The sequence below is a fragment of the Ptychodera flava genome, chromosome 12 (assembly GCF_041260155.1).
Source record: "Ptychodera flava strain L36383 chromosome 12, AS_Pfla_20210202, whole genome shotgun sequence".
In the NCBI taxonomy this organism is placed as follows: domain Eukaryota; kingdom Metazoa; phylum Hemichordata; class Enteropneusta; family Ptychoderidae; genus Ptychodera; species Ptychodera flava.
The window spans coordinates 9,809,955-9,828,170 of NC_091939.1; the positions used below are offsets into that span (position 1 = coordinate 9,809,955).

The following is an 18,216-nucleotide window of genomic DNA, read 5'->3' on the forward strand; positions in this document are numbered from 1 at the left end:
ATAGGGGCTTTGTCAAGTTGATGGGCTGCAGGGATCCTGGGGAAAATTCTCTTCGGGATGAACTCTCTATTGCTTACAAAAAGTCATACCTACCGTTAGATATGGACTTTCCACTTCAAGTCAAGTCAGTTATGTACAAGCTGGTATTGACTGTGCAGAAAAGACCATATCCAAAGACAACGGGAAAGGATAGCTTGCTTATGTCCGCTACAAACTGCAGAGATGATAGCAGCAAAATGTAAAATCTTTGCCAAATTTAATCTGAACTCCAAGCAAATCAACTTAGTCATTTAGAAGGGACGCTCCACTCTCTTTCGATAATTTCCAATAACCAATGTCAGCAATTTACCGTGTTCGGGAAGTTCAAATGAAACTTCGTCGCAAGATGTTGGCATTTCTGAACTTTCATTGAAGGAGGGGAGAGCTTTGAGATCAACGCAATGGGCTTACTTTTATATGCTTCCTTTCATTTTGCACGGTGTTAAGAGTCCCTATAGGCCCACTAACATGTCATTTTACGTCGTGACTTTTTTACCTCTTCGGTCACAACTCCTCTCTCTCTCTCTCACTTACTTGTTTCCGTAGCGGAACTATGACCTTGACCTTACACGAATACTGAAACTAACTAGTTCTTAAATCGGTACACAGGAAAAAAAATCGAAGTTTATCAATAAAACCCAGCAAAAAATCCAATGTGTCGTGTTGCATTGGAACACTCAAACTCTGTGCAATGGCCACACTAAGATTTTCTATCAAGCCGTGATAATGATGGCAAAAGTAGCTCCGCTCTCGGTCAAATTGGTTTCATGCTGCACTGAGCCTGTTTTTGGAAGGACGTTTATTGAGCGATAAAGTTGATATATTACAATGGCCGTTAATTTCGATGCAGTCTGGGCAGAATGACGGATAAATACTGCTATCACCGTTCAAAGGTCCGAGACAGTGTCATTTGAAAGTGGAACGGATATCAATATAGCCGGCACAGGTATTCGGAAGAGCCGTTTAAAAAGTCGTCTCCATGCGAAACAAAAATGCAAATATACCTTTTCTTCCGCCCGAAAATTGTAATGTAACTTTCGATGCACAAAGCCGCTAGGTGAACGTGCAAGATTTTAGATAAGACGAAAAAGCGTTATGCACGCGACATTTCTGTGTATTACTAGTAGCTTGAGTACGCTGTAGACATACGGTAATGAAGGAGAGTTGAAAATTGTCTCTTCAATTTTCAAATCGAACGTTTGGGTTCATCCATTCATTGATATAATTATTTAGGCCTTCGCATATAAACATATATGATGTAGTATGTATGTACATTGATTGTATGTATGTATGCATGTATGTATGTATGTATGTATGTATGTATGTATGTATGTATGTATGTATGTATGTATGTATGTATGTATGTATGTATGTATGTATGTATGTACGCACGCACGCACGCACGCACGCACGCACGCAGTACGTACGTACGTACGTACGTATGTATGTATGTATGTATGTATGTATGTATGTATGTATGTATGTATGTATGTATGTATGTATGTAGGCTATGTATGTATGTATGTATGTATGTATGTATGTATGTATGTATGTATGTATGTATGTATGTATGTATTATGTATGTATGTATGTATGTATGTACGTATGTATGGTCCCTCCAGTTTTGATTTATTGAATACGGGAATTAGAAAACCTCGGCAAACTAGAAGTTCACAATACAACAATTTCTACAACGCGATATTTTGCGGCAGTTTACAACAGCATGGACTCGGAAAAAAGGGGGAGAAAGTAAGCCACTTGGAACTTGCCAATCGTTCCAATTCAATTCAGGTGCTCCACGCTACTGAGCTGAATGGATGCTTGGCAACCAGATCCTTGACACTTACACGTCACATCACACGTCACGTTCACGTTCACACCCACGACATGTATCAGATCGCTGACGTCACATGAAAACCAAGATGATATGATAAACATCAGGGGGTTGCTCTTCGAAGAAAATGCTGCTTTCATTTTGTAGAGTGCATGTGTTCCAACGACATTTGAAGCGTACCGGAGAATTTGTGACGATAGAACAAGCGATCATAGGATTTACATTGCAGTGCATGATGGGATGCCTTGGGTTTCGTTCGGGTGGTGAAGTCATGCTGCCATTGCCGGCAATACTCAAATTTTTAGACTTTCAACAAGTTAAAATAGTATTGCCGGCAATCCTTGAGACCTTCGTCTGTAAAGCCGTGATCACATGCTCCTACGGAGGGATGTGGGACAATTTTACTGAGAACACCATTTAAATGCATCACAAAACTTAACACAATTTTCTGATACCCGAATATATATCTGCCAGTTTGTAAGCCTATAGAAACTTGCCGCACCCTCTCAAATTTGTAGACTTTCAACAAGCTGATATTGTATGTAGTGTAAATTTTCAACTAATTGATTAAATGAGCTCATTTCTTGTCAAAGTTTAATGTTTTAATTTACGTGTCTGTTTATCTAATTTACCTGATAAAAATCCACATTCTTTAAGTAAATGTTAAAATTTGTAAATGTAAATTATTATGGTCAAGATCAACACAGTATATCAGAAAGCATTGACCCAAGCAATAATTAAATTTGTAGACTCGATTGGTGTAAAATTACATGAAATACGAAATATCTAAGTGATTTTTCGGGTACTTCGCCAACCGCGTGACGTTTTACCGAAGCACAACCATACGCATAAAATAGAAATTATAAATGAGTGTTCGTTAACTCCAACATATATCTATGGAACTAAGTGAAAAATTGGAACATTATCTTTAAGCCACTTCATATAGGTAGAAATAACTTGCCTATCTTATACACTCAGACTTGAGTATAAATTTATATATAGCCTTGTTCTTGGAGTACAGTCCATGCTGCCGAGATTTACTAATGTCGCTTGGGAATGTACATATGTACAATTGAATATCGCCAGTGTCTGTTTACTAGATACTGTAGTCATGGTAAGGAAAGCCACTGAAATTCTTCATAGCAAATGCATAAACAACCCCCTCCCCCCGAAAAAAAAACCCAAAACACGATGCATTGATGTGAGCAAAATATTCCTACACAATATTTACTTGAAAATTTTACTGTATACGAGCAGTGATCCAAAATTGAAAATCTGCTTGATGATATTGACCAAGCTAAATAGGGGGAAAAAGTACACATGGCATTGGTAGTCTTGAAGTAACTCTTAAATTATTGCTATAAAATTGATAAAAGCCGAAAGTTTGATCAATTTTCGGCAATGGGTGTACCAAGCGATAAATCATGTTTCCAAGAAAAAGTAAGATATAAATGATAATACAAGCAGTGATGATGATGATGATGATGATGATGATGATGATGATGTGTGACGGCGGCGCGATGGTGATGAGAATTGCCAGTGTTAGTAGAGATAATGACGATATTAATGATGTAAGTATTGATGATGACGCTGATTATATTGGTGCATGAGCGATATCATGATGAGATGGACAGTCATGATGCTAGTTACGCGACGGAGAGGAAAGTGATAAACACTTTAATGATGAAACTAGTGAGACAAATGTGCGGTGTGTGGATGACGATGAGCATGATAAAAGTGATGAATACGATAATGATGGTGAACTTGATCCAGCTTTTAAGATCATGGCATAAAATAATGGAGATTGAAGTGATAAGGGTAGTCAAGAATTGTTGCAATATCTGGCCGTATTTAAAAAGATTTATGTCATTAATTGCACTTTGTTATTGGAACTCTAAGTAATACTTGTGCAAGAATTTCTAGTACATGATGAAGTGTTTGCTCCCCTTTCCTCTGGAATAACTTTGACTCGCTTCTCTCGGTTTCATTCTATGTCTGAAGTTTTAATGGCTCAATGACTTAATTTTTCTTCTTATATGATCGGCCACATGAACGTTTGCGGGCAGCTTACATTTTGTATATATCCTTCATATTGTGTGTAAATGTTACTCGACTTTCAGACAATGTCCATCATCACACTGTTCGTTGCAATTGAAAGTAAAAACTTGGTGGATGCATCAATGACTCATTTTTGCTGATTTTAATGTATCGGGGAATTGATTTAGGTGAGACAGTGCCTGTTATTTTTGCGAAAAAATAATAATATAATTACTGCTTTTGTTCAAAGAATACTTTCTCATTCTCTTCTTCATAAAGGATGTTGAAAAACAATGCAGCCTTGCGAAAACAGTGCTTTGTGCAATGCCACTGTCGACAAACGGATTTTGCCAGGACTGAAATTCAGTTGTCAACAATAACAGTGCACTTTGTGCACTGAACCCCCCCCCCCCCCCCCCGATCCAAAGGCGCTCGTTAGCTCGATAGTCTATTAAATCACCGTCCCCGTGTGTGGAGGGACGGTGGCCAAAAATGATCGATTTTCGGTTCGGTCTATTGATCCCTGACTCGATCTGCCCGCCACTGCAACCTAAATACTCCCTCGTGACATGTAACGGAACGCTCCATAAATGGCCCTAACGAATTCACAGAAAGTTCTTCTGCGGTATTACAGGGGGTGTTTAGGGACAGCCAAATAAAAGATCATATAGATCTTTCCGTCTGTATTGCCGGCGCTCGTCCTGCAGAAGAATGTTGCGAACAAACCGCATCTTATGTTTACAGAACTTTGGGTCGGTGCTCTGAGAGTGTCAACGAAATCAGTATTCTGTGTGTTGCATAGTGTCGGATTACAGAAACTGTAACTCATTTAGCACTTCATGCAGCCTTTGCAAGTACAGTAACTAAATTCAGCATGAACGCAATTTCACGTGAAAGGTGCACTGCGGAAGGTTATCTATACCTAAGGGAGCCGCCATTATTTATGGCCTGGTGGGGGGGGGGGTCGGAGGAATTTCATCGGAAACTCTGAAATTGCGAGCAACCAACCCCCTGCCAACACTGATGAATTTGAGTAACCCCCCTCTTTAACACAGAAATTTTGACTGACAACCCAATGAGAAAAGTTAAATATCAAGACATATATTTGTAAAATTTACAAAAATACAGCAGTAGTACAGACCTTTCATATCCTGGTGTATCCTGCTAGATTATCATCAATTATCTCATTACAATTGAAGAACATGAAATCAACAAAATGAAATTCAAAGTCACAATAAAATGTACATATAAAGCTCACTCTATATCCAGTATCCAACCATATACTATTGTTTAATTTGGATGGTATCATGACAGGGTTTTCACTGAGATGTCTGACAGGGCAGAATTTGAAAGTACAGGAGGGAGAACACGCGGGAGGCTGAGGAGGAAAGTGTGAGAGTAGGTTGTACCCTCTTGTGTGAAAAAATTGAGAAATTGATGTGTCCAAAAGTAAAACTGTTAGAACATGTACCCCAACGGGGGCGCGTTAGAAGGGTGTCCCTCATCTCGCATTGAAAATTTTGAGAAATTGTTGTGTGAAATGGTGCAATCTGAGAGGTGTTTCAATTCATTTTGCACTAAAATTGAGTAACCCCCTTCTTTCTCTCCATATTTTGAGCAACCCCCTTGTAGCTTTCAATTTTTGAGTGACCCCCTCACATTACTCCGACCCCCAGGCCGTAATTAATGACGGCTCCCTAAGACCCGCTTCCTACTTTGGTAACGACATTGTGAGACACGCCTCTTGCAACTCTAGGTAATGAATGATGATAACGGCATGTATATACCCGTGATTGGTGACGGTTTATGGTACAATTAGACTCCAACAAATACCTTATACTACACTCATGTAATTTTTTATGTATCACGCCTTCCCGTTAGTTAAACTATTATTCCAGGTACTGACAAACTTCAAAGTTAGACAAGTTAAAAGTTGTACTTCTCATCGTCACGTGTTTAGCATCATTGCGGTGCATGACGTGGAAAAACGACAATAATAACGCGGTCTTTCCCTTGATTTTTGAACAACACCATTTACTAAACCCCGAAAAGTTCATTTTTGCCCTTGCGGTATTTTTTTTTTTTATATCCTTTGAATTTCAAAGAATGCGAAGCGTCGTAAACGAAATTATGAAACTGTTTCGAGGGAGGCAACATCTCTTCTCTTCTAGCAAGAGAACAAATGTTACTGACGTGACGGCCAAAAATCAGCGAGCGTGTATGTATAATGCTTCGCGCACGGTTCTTCAAGGGAAGAAATACCGTGCTACAGCTAAAATTACGTGTGTAGGCCTAAAGCGCTGTCACATGCGAAGTTCCGGTTTCTGTATTTACGTATCATACAGATTGGTTCACTCAGTTCAAATATCATATCAGTGAGATCGGATGAATTGAGGTGTACTGCCGGTTTGTAGCACTATACCGCAATACTGCCCCACATAGAGGGGTAAAGATATGTTTTGTCATGACGTCACCGCAATTTAATAAATATTGGAAATTGACCAATTACATGCGCGTATCGGGGAAAGAGAACACTCCTCGATGGCGGCTGTTCCATTATGTTCCGCTTCCCCCAACGTCGTTGAACGGACCTGTCTGTACGCTTGGAGGTCAAATACGACGCTAGATGTCGGCGGTTTTCTTTGCTTGCAGACGATTGTGATGCTGAAGAGTGTGGACGAGAGTATAGGATATACCTTCAGTGGTGTCGATCGTAAGCATCGGTGAATTTTAACCGGGATTTGTCCTATTGATATTCACAGCCAAGCACTAGTTCATTGCTGTACGGAAAGGCACTCAAATGGCGGATCTCGAAGCTGTGTTGGCTGACGTGAGCTATTTAATGGCAATGGAAAAGAGTAAATCAACTCCAGCTGCCAGAGCAAGTAAAAAGATAGTACTTCCGGACCCAAGGTATGTTGACATCGTAACATTCAGAAAAAAATATGGACGGATGACAGTTCCCGCATGATAATACCTTAGCGACGGATATGTCCGTCCATATCACTAATGTAATTCACAACTCTTGTCTTGTGTTTTTTCTTCCAACCCCTCTCTCCTTCTACCCAGTGTTCGGAGTGTTATGCATAAATATCTCGAAGAAAGAGGCGAAGTTACATTCGACAAGATTTTCAATCAGAAAATCGGTGAGTTTATTTACAGTTGTCGGGAGTGAGTGCGACGCGTCGTCAGGCGAGCGATCTTTAAATGGAGAAAGTGGGGCCAAGATGACATGTCCAGTGTCAGAGACGCTGTTGTCAGTCCGCTGGCTTATATTTTTGTGTTAAAAACACCAATCGGAACGTTCGATTCCCTTGACAGTAAAAGTTAGATTCTGTGCTGATGATAGCCAGTGTGTTTATGTGTTTTAGCGTCCGAGTCGCACATTTTGTACGTGTATGTACTTTGGCCCATACCGTACCGAATCCCAAACAAACCGCAGCCTGTGCATAAGAGGGCGAGTTCGGCGTGATCGTTGACAGGCCAATCAATTCAATGCCCGGAGCCGAGCGAGGCCCATATTTCACAGTAGTCGTAGCCCCTAGATACATAACGAGCTATGTTACTTCGCGTTTTAATTTCAGGAGACGTAACTTGTAACCAGTGGAAAATTTTCTTTCATTATTTCACAAAGGTTATCTACTGTTTAAGGATTATTGCACGAACGTGATAGACGAACCGGTTCCACAGCTTCAGTTCTACGAAGAGGTAGGTTACCATGGTAACACAGGCCTGTTGCTGGCCTGAGCGAAACTCTTGCGCAAAGACTGACACACAGCCTTCAAAATTTGTATAGAAGATGCTCCATTTTCCTAAATATTATTTTATGTAACCATTGACAACTATAATGTAAAGTGTGTGCGCGCAATGGTGTAGAATGTTGATCTCCAGTGAGTGTGAATAACTCTTTTGAATACAGTAATGTAGGTGACTTCAATGTCTACATAACATTGCAAATGACCTGTGAGGTCCCCTCTGTGTTTTCAATATTCGCATCATGATTATTTCGTTTTGAACTCTTCCAGCTTATTCCCCCAAAATGTTTTGTACAGTGTTTATGGTTATGAGAACACAGTGTTGAAATTTTAGAAATTATAAATTTTGCTCTATTTTACCTGCTCCTCAGTTTTGGCGGTAAAAGCTAACGTGACAACCACTGATGCCGGGAATGCTCTTTTTTCTCCTGTTTTGGAAACTAAACCATAATGGCACATATGCAAGTTTGAATTCTAAATTCAGGGTGCTGCCGCTAAGAATCGAGGGGAGGAAAGAAAGAAGAGTCGGTGTCCAACAATAACAATGATAGAAATATTTTTAACAACTCTGGAGACATTTTGACTGCAGAAGCAATAACAACAGACTCATTTTTTACTTGAGAAATGTCTTTTCATCATTATTTATGAAGTTTTTTAGGTTTTTAAATTACACTGAAAAAAGTGGTACGTATAATTGGTCCAGTATATAAATTATTGAAGCTCACAGTTTGTTTGATGAAAAATAGACGTGTACTTTTGCTGGGCATGTATTGTCTGTCTAACTAGCTTTACACAGGTTATTTTTGAACCTCAGGTCTGATTTCAACATCACTGTTAAGATGGGATTTGGATAAGCGGCGGGAGATGCTTTACAAATTGTCCTGACGTTAGTAATTTTGACTACAAATAACAATGTGTGCAGAAGTCCGTGCATCGGAAAATGTCACATTCATATGTTTCGCCATTGTGTCTTAAACTTACTTGTCTTTAAAAACTCTGATATCTTGACTTTCTCCATCTAGATTGTCAGTGAGTATGACACGCTGGCGTTGTAACTTCAATATATTTGCATTTTAAATTAACAACTGAAAGATGTGTTTCGCTGTTTTTGTGTCATGGTTGCGGTTATATGAATTTTGAACTCCACATTTACTGAAGAAAGATAATGATGCATTCTGGGAAGAGAATAATAGTATCACTCATCAGTTGTTTACATAGAAGCTTATTAACGTGACAAAATGTAATGGGTTGGAAAAAAATATTTCCTTTCTAAACAACGGGTTCAACACTTCAAAGATATCAGCTAATTTTAGTTCCAATTGACATTTGCAAGCAAAACTGAAGAAAAACACCAGCAGTTGGTATTTTCGATGATAAACAGAGAAGTTCTAGCACAATTACCCCTCATTCCCAACCTTTTGCAATTCCAGCAAGCATATTAAACCAATATCATAACTTATTCATGAATATTACCTGTAAAGAATGCAAACATCTTCCAAATGTGTATATATCTGCTTCTAAATACTTTTTAAATCATGTAGTAAAGAGAGCTCTGACATAAAATTCTACAAAAGATTTGCTTCAATTTCCCATTTATGTCTTGATAATTCACATCACATCAGGTCAGTACCAGGAGGTTGGTATTTGGAATTGGACATTGTGGAAATACTTATTCATTGATTTGGTAATGAGTTCAAAATTTCCTCCCGGATTCCCTGGATTGTAACGGGATTCAGGTTGAGAGGACCTCATTGTGTACCGATGGAAGTAATTGACGCCTTCTGTATTGGCCTTTAATTGCGCTGACACCATTTACTGTTACCGGTGTATCACATAGCCAATTAAAATGCAATTTTCATGGCGGGTTCATTTTCACTGTGGAATCGATGCCCAGTCATAGAAAGGTAGATCGCAGCAGGCTGTCGGTTACTGATGGAAACCATCCCGTCTATGTTCAACATGCTTGTATTGACCTTTGGCCCGACTGTCAGAGGCGCTGATGGCTCCAATGTACTTGTGCGGCAATAAATCATCTACTGCCTGGTACTGAGTGAGGTAAACACACAACCAGCATGAATAAACCAATTTAGCTATCAGTATGTAACGTGTGATATGATATAACCATTGATTAGCATTGGTCTGTATTGTGCATGGGCACATATGTCAGTCATTTACATAAAAGAAGTTGAGACATTGGAAATTTTGATTGCATCATAGCAGTAGTCTGATAAACATTGAATCCATAATTTATATCAGAATGCAGCATCATCTGTTGTTGATGTCCTGGTCAATGTTACGTGTCGCCGCTCGGTATCTGTGATGAAGAAATAGAAATTTAAGGGGCCTTCTATATTGCCACAGACGAGTGTAGAATAAAGTATTTCTGATCATCAGGTGCTGGTTTTATGGAAAACATGACAGTATTGCAGACAGCTTGTCAGCAATTTCACTGAGTCGTTTTAATTGCTATTCATAGGGGTGTTGTTTTTCGTGATCAGCAAGATGGCTGTTCATCATTTATGCAGTTGGTGAAAATATTGGTGAAAATTTGGAAGTCACGTTTGTCCTAAAAGTAAAACCCAGAAGGGTGACTGTGATAGGACATTGATATTGCCCTGTTAGCCCTATAGAGCTGCAGCTCATTGTGAGAGGTCTGTTATAACCGCTTTTCCATAATTTAAAAACAATACATGAAAGAATTATGGGTCTTTTTTCCTGTTCTGTGGCAGCAATGTGAATCTCAGCCTGTTTTTATTTGACATTTAATCTGAACACTGAATTAGTGCAAGCTGATTCAGTATCACTTAAGCCTCATATTGAAAATAAAAATCATTTAATTTCTGAATGGATTTTTGAACTAATAAGCTTAGTACCCTGGTAAATCACTAGTGTCTGGAATATTGGCATGATATGCAAATTATATATAGGTAGTCACCCATGTGAGGCTCGCAGAGTGGGAACATGATAGTGATGTAGAATTTCTCTTTCGTAGTTGTTGGAACTAGGTACATTGTAGTGACATGGTCAGGTGTCACTCTGCCAAATGCTCTCCCTCCGACGAACAGTTTCATCTTAACCCTTTGAGCGCCAAAAGTCAATTTTTGTCATCTGTATAAAATGTACCCTGGTCATTTTTTTCTGATTTTACCCAAAATTTTGATAAAACAAACTGTAGCCAATAACATTTGATGCTCATTGGGTCCAAAATTATCCTAAAAATTACTGAAAAATTCATATAAACTGATAAAATGTTGCGCTAAAATTTTGGTGGGAAAAATTACAGCACTCAAAGGGTTAAAGACATAGTCAACATGCAGTTTTAGCTTTGATTTTCCATATGCCACAGGCAAACAGGTGCGATTATTATGACTGCATCATAGTCTGCATGTGTTGTTCATCGTTCGTATGATTTCTAAGTGAGAGTGAATGTTAGTTTTTTCAGTGTTTTACCTTCTGTTTTTCAACCACAATTTTTCATTGCTATGGCCCCACAACCAAGTCCACGCACTCCCAGTCTTCAACCTTTCAGCACAGTATTGTTTCCATAGTGCACATCATCTCTGACGAGAGAATTTCACTATGCCGTGAAAATTTGTTTCATCAATATATTGAAAGTCATTCTGTGCATAATCATGCCTGCTGTTCAAACACTGACAGCCTATGAGCTGTGTCGCTCACCAAAGAGAAGGGCAACATTACAGTTTCTACATCTGGTGAAAACACTTGGAGGGGAAAAAAATTATCAAAGGTCACAGCTACACTACCCTGAAGGAAAGAGGCCATTAAATCATGAAGACAATAATTTCAGTGCGTCCATGAACAAGTAACCTTTGATTGACTTCATTTGTGGAATCTCTCTGAGAGTAATGATGAATATCACTGATTTATTTTTATCATTTACACACCTTGGGGCTGGGGGTATGTAGTCAGGGTGTGATATCCTCCAATGGGAGAGGTACGCAGTGGATAAGATATTTTGTCACATTGTCATATGCCCTCTGTGGAGTATGCAGTCAGGGTGTTGCAATAAATATTTTGTCATATCGTTAGATACTCTCTAGTGGGAGAAGTACGCAGTGGATAAGATATTTTGTCACATTGTCATATGCCCTCTGTGGAGTATGTAGTCAGGGCGTTGTGATAAATATTTTGTCATATCGTTAGATACCCTCCAGTGGGAGAAGTACGCAGTGGATAAGATATTTTGTCACATTGTCATATGCACTCTGTGGAGTATGTAGTCAGGGTATTGCAATAAATATTTTGTCATATCGTTAGATACCCTCCAATGGGAGAGGTGTGCAGAAATGGCATGGCATATGATATTTTGTTACATGGTCATACTGGTATATCCTCTGGGGTAATTTAGTCAGGGTATGGCATCAAAGATTTTGTCACATTTTATCCTCTCTTGTAGGGTTGGGTTGAATGTTGTAAGGGTATTTTATCAGATATTTTGTCGCGTCGTTAGATATCTTCCAGGCCTGGAAGGGTATATGTAGTCATAGTGTTCCATTTAGTATTTTGCTGCATTTTCAGATATCTTTGTCATCATCTTTCCCAAAGTTACAATCGCCCCAACAAAATCATCATGTGTTTGTCTGTTAAGACTGCTCCTCTTCATCAGAGATTTTGGTGACATCACCAAAGCTCGATCAGTTCGGAAAAAAATATCCTTGACAAACTGATGCTCATGGTTCTTCTTTTGAAATGTTCTTTATAGACTGCATAATGATCAGAGAATGAGTTTACAGGGTACAAGCAGTGTTACAGAATTACACTGTATGATAAGTGCTCTGTTTGATGATTTGTGATCAAAAGAGAAAAGAAAAGAAAAAGGACTGATGATTTATGACAAAAAAACAAGAAAAGGGACCCACACAGACAATCCCACTCGACAGTGATCTACAGCTGCTGTGTATATTATTGACACAGGAGATGCGTGTTCTCCCATGCAGTGTGACATGGTTATATTGATAAATGGTAGATACCCAGTATCTAGAGGAACCAAGTTAATGAAGAGAAACTTTAGATACTAAAACATGAAACCACAGACATTAGTCTGCCATATTCAGTACCACATCGCAATCACCCATTGGACTGAGATTCTGAAATATACAGACTGCTTTGAATGTGTTTTTTATCAGAAAATGTTAACTTCACCTTTCTGTGTGAGGCAAGTTTCTTGTTTTGTGATCCAGTGATCTATGTTACTTTGTTCACTAATTTAGAAATACACCTGTAGTCTGATATCCCATAAGTAACATGGTTTTGGAAATCTTTACATGACAAGGTATTCTGTTTTATTTCCGGTGTACCAAACTCTCCCTCACTTCAACTCAACAATCAATTTTCAGAGCCCCTTCTTTTTTTAGATTTTTTCATAATTTATTAAATCATTAATTTTTATCGGTTCTTTATACAAAGTAAGTTTCTCTGTGGATATTTTTAAAAGACCATCTTTTCTCTCTGTCGAAATGGATGCGTAAATGGTTCTGTATTTTCAAAATTTAGCAGTCAGTGCTGAATATCTCGTCAGTCGTATAATCTAATGACAGTGTCTAATGATTGCAGTTTGAATTAAAAAATTGAATTAAAAAATTGAAAGAGTGAAAAAGTGTGATATTGCCTCGGTTTTCAGAGAGTGCCCTTTGGTCACTGTATCATATAAAAGAAATAAATAGAATGGTTTAATAATGATAGAGATGAGGTTTCTGGCTGTGTCTCTCTGGCGCATTATGAAGGACAGTGCTAAGATTCTGAATTGAACAACTCAAGAATTTCAACTTCAGCTGTCAAAAACAAATAAAGCCTTGAGGATAGAAGAATTTCTTATTGTACCTGGGAAATGACTACGGTACATTGTATCCCTGCAAGAGAAAGATATATCTGAACAGACTTCAAATATAGTAGCTTTGTAGGCATTTGAATAATTTCCCAGGATAATTGCGTCCTAACTTGCCCTAACATTACTTATCTTCCGGTAAAATTACCCTAAAAAATGGGAAAAATTTTCAGAAAATTTTGGATAATTGAAATTCCTTCAATATTAGCATTATTGAATTAAATATTCACCTCAAGTGAGGGCTTGAATAACAAGTAGACTGAAGGAAATGTAGTGACCTTACAGATGTGTTGAAATACTTTTAAGCCTTTCCATATCAGAATATGTGAAGATGTTGCTTGGTAACCTTTAACCTCATTTGAATATGCAGATTAGCTGGCATTATGGTATCAATTCATTGGGTCAGCTTCAAAATCACCAATGTACATGTTGTTGACTAGACAAACCGTTTTACAGTTGAGGGAAGGAAAAAAATCATGATCTCATTGGTGGTAACCGTTAAAAATTTCTTGCCCTCTTAGTGTAAAGAAGGCTATTGCTAGGCTGTGTTACTGAAATTCATAATTTAAAGAAAAATTCTATTAAATTTTTATTACCATTTTTATGATGCATACAGGGTAGAATGGTAGACGTATTATCCTATCAACTGATAACATACATAATTTCACACAGTATCTGAAAGTGAATGTTCTTCAGCCAACAGGTTTCTCAGGTTATTCCTGACATTGACTCTTCTCAGTTGATTTTATTTTAAGCTCATTAACATTTCTGTGACGTATATGAAATGTTCTCCATGCTGCAGTGCAATATATTATTCTAAGAACGCCGTAATATCTTCTTCTGGCACAGGTGTGTTCAGTTGGTCGTGGGAGAATGAGCTGCACAAATTCTGAAGGCATACAGTTGATATTATACAGCAAGGGCTGGGGTTTTTGGTTCAAAGAGGATTGTATGAATAGTTACTGTGTTTTGCATGTTGGTCCTGTTGCCTTCATGATTCATTGAGAAATGACCGATACATCACAGAGTTGTCTTTCAGTTTTAACTACCTCCCAATAGGTCTTGAATGTTGCTGACTTTGATGTTGCTATGGAAACCCATCCTTGACCCAGTGTTGCCATGGAAGCGCCTTGTGGCACAATCTCATTTCGCTAATGGATGGTCTTCACCAATATTATGGCTAGTAACATAGCATGTTTTGTTAGTTTTTTAATTTATTTTGACCTTAAGCAAATGTCTCCCTTCACAGTAGTTGAAATGATAACATTGAACATTGCTATTCACAGTATTCTGTCCACTAGCAGTCTCCAAAACAAACACGTTACAGGTGTAAAATTACTCCATCCGGTTAACTGAATCCTAAAATTCAGGATGCAATCTTCGATGAATATTATTCGATACATGATTTCTTTATTCCTGTTTATGAAATGATGTTCCAGTGCATAAGAAAGGAAATTAAGTAGACAAGATTCCTGATTGAGATCAGGGGGTTTGAAGGATCAGAAATACAACCCAGCCATGTGGGATTGATTAATATTTTATGAAGAGAGTTTGGGCGGTATCAAACATAACTCCTGAATCTCTCAAGTAATAAATATTTCATTTCATTGGGAGTGTATTGCACTGAGATGTTTTAATGTCCAGATGAACATGAGGCAGGCAGCAAAGACTCTGAGATTTATCTCAACTGTGCGGTCGTTTTTTTTTTCAGTGATGCAGAAAAAGAACACTGTTTTAACAAATTTTCCAATTTCAAGTTCAGACAATCAAAAAGATGTGTTTGGTACAAGAGTGTGCCAGTTGGGCTGGCCCTGTTGTATTTTCAGACGTCACTTATATATTGCAATGAAAACTAGACTTTTCGTAGGTCAGACTGCCAGAATAGCACAGTATACTGGTATTATAAATATATATTTTTATGGTGTTCCATCTGTCTGTAAGTTCCATGATTATGTGCCGTTTTTCTTCCTTGAATATGCTTGTGTCACTCGTAGGACATGTGGCTTGTGTTGACTGATTGTGTGTTTTGGAAATTGGGAAAGGAATTTCACAGAGTTTAATTGAACCCTGGGATTGAAAAACACATCTTTTCTTTAAGAAATTTAAGATAAAAAGGTTAGACAAAGGTAAAGCTCGTACATACTTAGATAATACCGTATTCCTCCGATGGCAATACACCCTGAAGTTTTTTTATTACTTGTATCGATGACAGAAATGTCTCCTGATGTGGAATTCAGTCATCTATGATCAACTGTTCGGAATATGGTACGATCCCGGGGTACGATCATGCACGTTTTTGTTCTAACTGTAAGTGTATAGGGCCGTTTAAGCTTATGAAGTTGGGTATTTTTCCCTCGCAAGACTTCGAAAGCGTGCATAATCTTGAAAATCTGTTACACTATCGTTCTACTCATTGCTGGGACTAGTTCAGGAAAGGACACACACAAATGCCATTCAAACAATAAATACCTTCATTACATGAGAAAAACTACAAAATTGATGAAACATAAACGGAAGAAATTCAAAGAATTTTCAGTTCATGCGCGGAAACTTTGGATATCGCGTTTCGTTTGTCAACACAATAATTGCCCTCTTCATCTAAGTCAAACCAGTCGAAGTCGATATCGTCGTCATTAAGTCTTTTGGAAGATTTTACGATGCCAATGATATTTCTATTTTCACTGGTTGCTTATACGGTAAAGTTGAACGTAAGAGAAAACTTGCAACTCTTCACAATGATCACAAAAGAAAACTTACGTGATAGAAAACTGTTGAAAAAAATCTTCTTATACTTTAATGGTAAATTTGAACGTAAGAGAAAACGTGCAGCTATTCACAATGATCACAAAAGATACCTTACCTGATAGAAAACTGTTGAAAAAATCTTTATAAGCACACCATTTAAAGAGCAACTTTTTCATGTGCCGTAGTCTTTTGCCTCAGTAGTATGAAAACAAAAGTGTAAAAGTTGAGCGAAGCAAGTTCAAAGCTCGTGTCATTCACACGTCCCAAATTTTCTATTGATAATGGCAACAAAAGGATTTCCCGACATCGTCACAAGATCCTATAAAAATGCGTCGATTTATCGTAGACTTTATTTTCCGAAAGGTCATAAGACAGTGCACGGTCGTCATGGGCAAGAAAAAAAGTAATTATTAAAAACATTCTCGCTGTCGGCATGCCTAACTACCGTCGCAATCAGCTAGAACTTGGTTTGCCGTATGGACTTTGCCGAGATGCAGACAACATACACGATCGAAATGCTGTAGCCGTTGTTCAAGATGGTTGCAAAGTTGAAAGTTTGAAGCGAGATGCAGCACTCATACCGGGCACGGTTACTTTCGAATATCATCGATCGTGACGTGTCAGTCAACAAAAATACTACTTGAAGGCAAAGAAGAAAGCATTCATCCATTCTCCAAGAGTTGGCATGGCAGAGAAATGTCACGTCGGTGTTTTGGCAAATAATGCGGCTGTACCTCTGCTAAAGCAATCAGTCCGAGTTACTGTTTTCACCGTACATATTCACTAAAACAGACCAAATCATGCCGCTGACCAAAAAAAAAACGAAACGGCCCTTTTAGGGCCACAACAGTCTCCAAAAAGAGAACTACTGATACCCAAACTTTTTTGTGTTTGTATGAGTGAAATTGTGTTTGTTTGATCGTGATGAAATGAGCGAATCGTACTTGATCGACAAGTCCGAAAACCCGACGATCCTAAATGTTCATTTCATGGTAGCCGAATTGCATCGAAATGTTCAATTCGTACATAATCAGATGTTGAAAAATCTGCTTATTTTGATGGTAGCAAAATGATCGTAACAAAAGACGACATTGTACTACCGTTAGATCGAGACGCTAAAAAATCCAACTCTTTTATATTGTTCATTTAGGTAGTGAAATCCAAGTGTAGTTTTATCGCCAGGAAATGATAGAACTGTTCCCGATTGACATGTTCCAAACCCCAACAATAGTGTGCGTGTGTGTGTGAGGTTTGATACTTCACTTTGACACTTGTTTGTGACTTTGATAAGCAGCGTAGGTATTGTGGATATTCTGGTCCCATTACATGACAATGGCTCTAATGTTGCAGTCAAAATTCGGGTGTACCCCCTGGGGGGTCTTATAAACGAACTAACAGGTAATTACGAATTGATAAAATAATCGGGGGGTCTTATAAACGGGCGGGGTCTTAGAATCGGAGGAATACGGTATAGAAATTCACGAATGATTGAAAAAGTTACATCACTAGGGAGGTTGGATGTCTGCATATTTTCACAGACTCTGACATTATTTTTTAAAATAATTAGTGTAATAAATGCAGTGATTGTTTCTGCTCTTTATTGTCGTTTTATAGATGATATAATTTGCACTTTGACAATTTTGATGTGCTGAACTATCAGTTACCCATGAAATAATAGTCGACATCCAGACCCTCTAATGAAGTGAGATCACAGGGTTGTGTTGCGCATAATTGTGTCTTCACATCGGCTTTTTGTCCTGTTAAAGCACTTACTGGGACAAAATCACCATTTGACATTATTTGGGCTATTTTTGTTCGGTGTGAGACGTGATGAACATTCACTGTGTGGACTGAAATTACAGGAGTGGCTTGTTTTCATGTGTCTGCTCCAAGTCAGACCCTTTGTTATTTTGACGTGCGGTAATGAGTACAAGTGTTTTGGAGGATTTCTAACAGAAATT

General features: G+C 38.3%; 1 protein-coding gene across 4 annotated transcripts in view; it reads left to right on the forward strand.

The window, feature by feature from the left end:
- The first annotated feature begins 6,468 nt into the window (after window positions 1–6,468).
- LOC139144929 (G protein-coupled receptor kinase 3-like) overlaps window positions 6,469–18,216 on the forward strand; it is a 152,221-nt gene continuing 140,473 nt past the window's right edge. For all 4 annotated transcript variants that reach the window (XR_011554875.1, XR_011554876.1, XR_011554877.1 and 1 more), the window contains exons 1-3: window positions 6,469–6,823; window positions 6,980–7,056; window positions 7,545–7,618. Coding sequence is in view for 1 of the 4 variants with exons in the window: in XM_070715762.1 (XP_070571863.1) it covers window positions 6,711–6,823; window positions 6,980–7,056; window positions 7,545–7,618 (264 nt within the window). In the remaining 3 variants the exon portion in view is untranslated. The remainder of the gene's footprint in view (window positions 6,824–6,979; window positions 7,057–7,544; window positions 7,619–18,216) is intronic.